Here is a 6,011-nt window from a genome sequence, read left to right as displayed (position 1 = left end):
AGGGCTTGGTTCTGTTGAGGGTTAGGGTTAGGGTTAGGTTCTGCTGAGGGTTAGGGTTAGGAGTTGGGTTAGCAATGGGGCTCGGGTTTGGGTTTGGATTAGGGAAGGGATGCAGAGAAAGTTGGATCGAAGAAGAAAATCAAAAAAAAAAAAAAAAATAAAAATAAACAGTCAAAAAGAAAAAGGGAGAAATGCGGTTTGGATCGGAACAAAGAGAAAAAAATAGAAAAAAAAAATAATAAGTGCAGGATTAAGGTTAGGATAGGGTTGTAAAGAAAGTGGGATAAGAGAAGAGAACAGAACAAAAATAGAAATAGAGGATTAAGGGTTGGGTTAGCATTGGGGCTCGGGTTAGGGTTAGGGTGATTAGGATTAGGGTCGGGATGTAGAGAAGGTTTGATTGGAGAAGAGAACCCCCCAAAAAAAAATAAATAGTTGAAAAGAAGAAGGAAGGAATATGATTTGGATTGGAACAAAAAAGAAAAAAAATAAAATAAAAAAATAATAAATACAGGATTAGGGTTAGGGAAGCATTGCAGAGAAAGTAGGATTAGAGAAGAGTATATAACAAAAATAGAAACTGACAATGGAGAAGATGAAGAGAGTAATGGGGTTTGGATTTGGAGTGTAGAGGAAAAAAAATAGAACAGAAAAAATAATAAGTAATAGAATCTGAAGGTGGTTAGAGATAATAGATCATAAAAATAAGATTTATCTTAGCTTGCTCGGAGATGAGAATGTCGGCATGGGTCAGAAAAAGATGCAGAGCACTTTCATCGGTCACTGTAGGGTCAGGTTTGGGGACATCATTTTTCGCCACAACAAATCTGAAGGGAAAAAGTAAAAAGAAACCTAAAGCTGGTGTGCGTCACTCTCTCCTTCATCTTCTTCGATCATGGAAAAGTCACTAGTGTAGAAAATCCAGCAAAGAAAGATCGATGGTGGTCGGGGGAACTCAGAGGAGTGGAAGAGGGTTCGGAAGCGGCGGCGGCTGTGGATGGGTTTGGGAGGGTTAGGATTAAAAGGAAGATATATTAGGTGCATAATAGTTTTATGGGTTCCTGGAGCATAGGAAAAAAAATAAACATATGAGAACATCCTCATAAAAATTCTATAGGAAATTTATTTTTAAATCAATAGAATGCATAATACTTTTATGGGGCCGGCAGCACAAAATTTTTTTTAGATATCTTTGTGCATATGGTCCTGTAATTTTTCTATAAGTGAACTAATTAGATTTTTAATTTTTTCTCTTTAAAATAACTCAAATTTAGAAAAAAAGGGGAACATATACAGTTTGATTCATTGCGTTCCTCGGCATTGTTCATTAGTTTAAATTTTTCTTCTTTTTTAAAACTTTTGTTGTTTAATTTCTTGCATCAGGTATAAAAATTTTAATTTTTTATTTCAAATTTTTTCTAATGAACATAAATTTATAATAAAAATTATGGATCAATTATTTCTTACTCTCTCTTTTATGAAGAATTTTTTATGAAAAAGTATTCCTTAAATTAACTAACTATGAGTATTCGAATTAGGGAATATCAATTAAAATGATATTTTTCGATTGTCTTGTAAATATTTATGATTCATGGCCCTGGATCTGAAAATTTAGAGGAAGCCTCTTCATCAACGTATCCATCGCAATTGATGGACAAATTAGTTTTTGCAATCTCCAAAAAAACAAACCGAGCATGATCTATTTCATGAAAGTAGTCCTTTAGAAAAATCTCCCAGCACCATTCGGTAATATTTTTTTATTAAATATTTTATAACATATATTTCTCTTACATTTACTAAAATTATTACTATTCATTATGCAGTAGATCGTTCACCATGCCACTCTCAAAAAAATCAAAACTAAGGTGATATAATTCTTAATCTCTAAAACTTTCATATTATTTTACATTTTCTCCAACTTATACAATAATAAATTATTTAAAAATAAATTTACAAGTTGGTGATTAATTTTTTATCTTTTATTTAACTTTAGTGAAAAAACTTCGACAGATGAAGATTAAAGCAATCTTTGCGTGGGTCACACATTTGTGTGTGTGTGTGTGTGTGTATATATATATATATATATATATATATATATATATATATATATATATATATATATATATATATATATATAAATGCACACTGTTGCGGCCATTCCCCTCATCGTCTGATCGTCGGGAACGCGCACCTGCAAGGAAAGTCCTCATTGATCGAAAATGCCTCCGACGGGGACCCTCCGACGTTCAAGTCAGAGAGGAGACTAGGCAACAGTGGAAAGAACCAGGGGCTCAGCTTGAGAAAACTTAAGAGAGCTTGAGAAAGCTTACTAAAACTGTTGCATTATCCCGTTTTATAGTAGAATGCGGTATGGTCCTGCCATTAATGGTGCAGACAACTAGGGAGTTGTCAAATCGCCGGGGGCTATCAAATCGACGTGAGTTGTTAGGTCATTAGAATTAATTCATGTCTTTGACAGGATAATATCCCAGGACGGTCGCACAGCATGTTCTTGACAGGACAACAGTCCATAGCGATTGTACGGCGTTTGGACGGGCTGGCCGACTATATGTCAGTATTCGACTGCCGGAACATCGGGTGATGACTCAAAAATACCGTCGGCTGATCTGGTGCCTTGTGAAAGTCGGACGTCGGCTACCATCTCCGACAGTAAGTCGGTGATATGGGTTCGGCCATTCGGCCGGTTGGAAACAGTATTGGTCTGTTCGGCCGGCATACCTTCGATCGGATATCGTCGGCAGTCATTGTCGGAGTCATCTGTCCGTCCGGTGGGTAGAGTCGGGCATCGGTTGGACCGTTCCGAGGATAAGTCGGTATATAGGGGTCGGCCGGTATATCCCAACAGTTGTCCCTCCCACTCCTAAATCCGATATCGTGTTTAAGCTTTCTCAAGCTGAGCCCCTGATTCTTTTCACTGTTGCCTAGTCTCCTCTCTGACTTGAGCATCAGAAGGTCTCCGTCGAGGCATCTCCGGTCAGTGAGGATTTTTTTTGTAGGTGCGCATTCCCGACGATCAGACGATGAGGGGATTGGCCGCAACATACACGTAAATGCATGTGCTGGCACAATATATACAAACACATGCTCACACATATATAAAAACATACATGCATGGATACAAACACACACGTGCACCTGCTGGCTTGCACGTACACTCCGGTTCCTTCATCCTCTGAAAGTCTCCTACTCGGAGCCTTCAACCATCTGTGCTTGTCCACAGGCTGGAGACAGAAGCGTAGTCAAAGCTGGTGAAGCAGTGATAGGGCCATCTTCACCGAAAGGATGGCTGAGCGGCGTCGGCCGGTCTGGTATCGGCGGCACATCGATATCACCCTCCAGCATCTTCAGCGCCTCCGAGATCGTCGGCCTGAGCGCCACCATCACATGAGCACACAAAATCCCCACCAGCACAAACCTCTCCATGATCCCTTTTGGGTTACCTTCGTTCACCATCGCCGCATCCAACACCTCCTCCACCCTTCCGGACTTGACCAGCTTGGACGCCCAGTCGGTGATCAACGCCGAGTTCGACTCCGCCGATTTATCCAGAGCTTTCCTTCCACTCATGATCTCCAGCACCAAGACTCCAAAGCTATAAACATCACTCTTCTCCGTGAGCTGCCCATAGAGAGCATACTCCGGAGCCAGGTAGCCGTGAGTCCCAGCAACCTTGGAGGTGAGGAGCGATAGCCCCTCGCGGCTCTGCCTTGCGAGCCCGAAGTCGGCCACCCTTGCCCTCATCTCCCCGTCTAGCAGAATGTTTGTTGCTTTGATATCTCTATGATAGATCGCCGGCTTCACTCCATAGTGCAGATAAACTAGCCCGTTTGCCACATCCAGTATGACGTTCTTCCTCTGTGGCCAGGTCAAAGTTGACTTATTTTTTCCAGAATGGCCATCGCCATCCAATGAGGTGGCGAAGATGTGGTCGGCGAGGCTTTCATTAGGCATGTACTCATAAATCAAATACCTTTCTTTCGCTTCTTCGATGTCATCGCTGTCGTTGGTGATGCAGCAGCCTCTCAAGGGAACCAAATTCCGGTGACGAAGGTGGCTGATGATCTCCACCTCGTTCTGGAACTTCTCATCACCACCTTCCAAGTTCAGCTCCAATACCTTCTTGACGGCGACCAAGCTCCCATCGGAGAGCGTCCCCTTGTAGACAACACCAAATCCGCCGCGCCCTACTATATTCCTCTCAGAGAAGTTATGCGTGGCCTTCTCTAGTTCCTCGATATCGTACACGATGGATCCGGTGTTGGGACGCGCGTGGGATCTCGATCTCGAGCTCTGCTGCTGATTCTTGGAAAGCTTCTTCTTTTTCTTCGATTTGAAAAGCCGGAGATAGAGTCCGAGGGCGGAGAGGAGAAGAACGAGGGCGAGGGTGGCGGCGATGGGGGCGATGCTGGTGGCCGTGTGGGATTTGGAGTGAGTGGGAGGCGACGAAAGGGAGGAGAGGGCAAGGCTAAAGATACAGCCGGCGGCGCGGGGGTCCTCGGGGCCGAACTGGTTTGCGACACCGGCGGCATAGTCGACGGCGAGGTACAAGCACTGGGTGGCGTGGGAGGCGTTGCCGTCGAGGTCGGTGAGCTGGGCAGTGACGGCGACGCCGGCGTTGGCGCAGGCGTAGCACTCGGTGGGGATGGAGAGGTCGGAGCGGCAGGCAGAGTCGATGGCGGTGGAGGGGCCGAGCTTGGCGGTCCAGTTCCGGCGATTGAGGATGCCGGCGCAGAAGTCGGGGGTGATGACGAAGCGCTGCGGGGAGGGGAAGCAGGTGTGGACGAGGTCGGAGGGGAGGGAGAGGGCGGAGAGGTTGGAGCTGAAGTCGGCGAGGCAGGCGGCGGAGGCGGTGGCGTTGGGGAGGCGGAAGAGGCCGGTGAGGCGAAGACGCTGGCCGATGGCGATGCCGAAGAGGCTCAGCAAGGTCGTGCAGCAGCTGGTCATGTTGGAGAGGGGAGGCTGGCAGTAGGAGCGGTCCCATGGGAAGATCCCGACGTAGTTCAGGTCCATCGGGCACTCGTCTGACGCCACCGACGGCTCCGGCGGTGGAGTGCTCGCGAGTAACAGCAAGAAGAATAAAGATCTCCACATCTATCTATATCTGGGAAGGAGAAAAGTGGAGGCAAGAAGGTGGCGCAGCCACGAGTAGCACTACTATTGGGGCGGTGGGTTGTAGTCGAACGGCGCTATGCTTGTTATATCGGCCTCAGGATTTGCATTTGGATGGTAGTTGACTTTGAATTCAGCTTTGCCGGCATTTTCCGGGAGAAATTTGCAGACTTGGGCAAGTCTAGATGGTCAAAGTCCTCCCCGTAGCTAACGCGTCATTCGCAGTGGATCATTTTTTTCTTTTGTTGGTAGAGATTCTTAGTGGATCACTTCGCAGTGAAAGTTGCGCTCAAGAGGACAATTCCCTTGAAATTATTGGCATTGGAAATTTGTGACAGGTTGATCTAAGATCGCCCGTGATGTCGCAACTCTAACTAAATTTCATCTTGTTTTTACTTACAGAGTCTGTTTCCTAGAATGCAGCTTTAGAGTGGAACTCCCAAAGCAGTAAGTAAGTGTGCGATGACTCAAAAGGCTTATTCTTTTTATTACTTCCAAATATGATAATTGTGGAATGGAGAAGCTACGAATTCAAATGGCAAATTATAACCAATCTCCTCAGGGTGATATGATAAAAGATATTTCGTGAAGGACGATGATAATATTTTTTCTGATGGTTCACAGAGTTCTGGAACAGCAGTGGCATATGTTGTTTCTTCCAGCAGATGGCTTGTGTGGTGGTATAATAGTTGTGGGGAAAAGAAATGTGGGTCAAATTGATTTTTGTAGTAAGGTGATTTTTGTAGTAGAATTCACTTCTAATGCACCTTCGTGGATTTTGAAACAAGAGCAATGTGGATTCAGGTAGTCAGATTGTACAGCTGGGGCCAGTTCCTTTGACCGATGATTTTAATTGCACTTCAGATCACGATGTTTACCAA

At 44.8% G+C, this 6,011-nt stretch overlaps 1 protein-coding gene across 1 annotated transcript; it reads right to left on the bottom strand.

Moving 5' to 3' along the window:
• Positions 1-3,204: 3,204 nt before the first annotated feature.
• LOC140855575 (probable receptor-like protein kinase At1g11050) lies at positions 3,205-5,167 on the bottom strand. The gene has a single exon (XM_073251602.1). The coding sequence runs from the start codon at positions 5,110-5,112 to the stop codon at positions 3,205-3,207; it is 1,908 nt and encodes a 635-aa protein (XP_073107703.1). The 5' UTR covers positions 5,113-5,167.
• Between the last annotated feature and the right edge of the window lie 844 nt (positions 5,168-6,011).

This window comes from Elaeis guineensis, chromosome 1, assembly GCF_000442705.2.
Source record: "Elaeis guineensis isolate ETL-2024a chromosome 1, EG11, whole genome shotgun sequence".
Classification (NCBI taxonomy): Eukaryota; Viridiplantae; Streptophyta; class Magnoliopsida; order Arecales; family Arecaceae; genus Elaeis; species Elaeis guineensis.
The sequence above is the reverse complement of the archived record's forward strand: the minus strand, read 5'-3'. Positions and strand labels throughout refer to the sequence as shown.

Coding starts and splice junctions, on each gene's coding strand:
- LOC140855575 (XM_073251602.1), bottom strand. CDS start 5,112: ATGTGGAGATCTTTATTCTTCTTGCTGTTACTCGCGAGCACTCCACCG.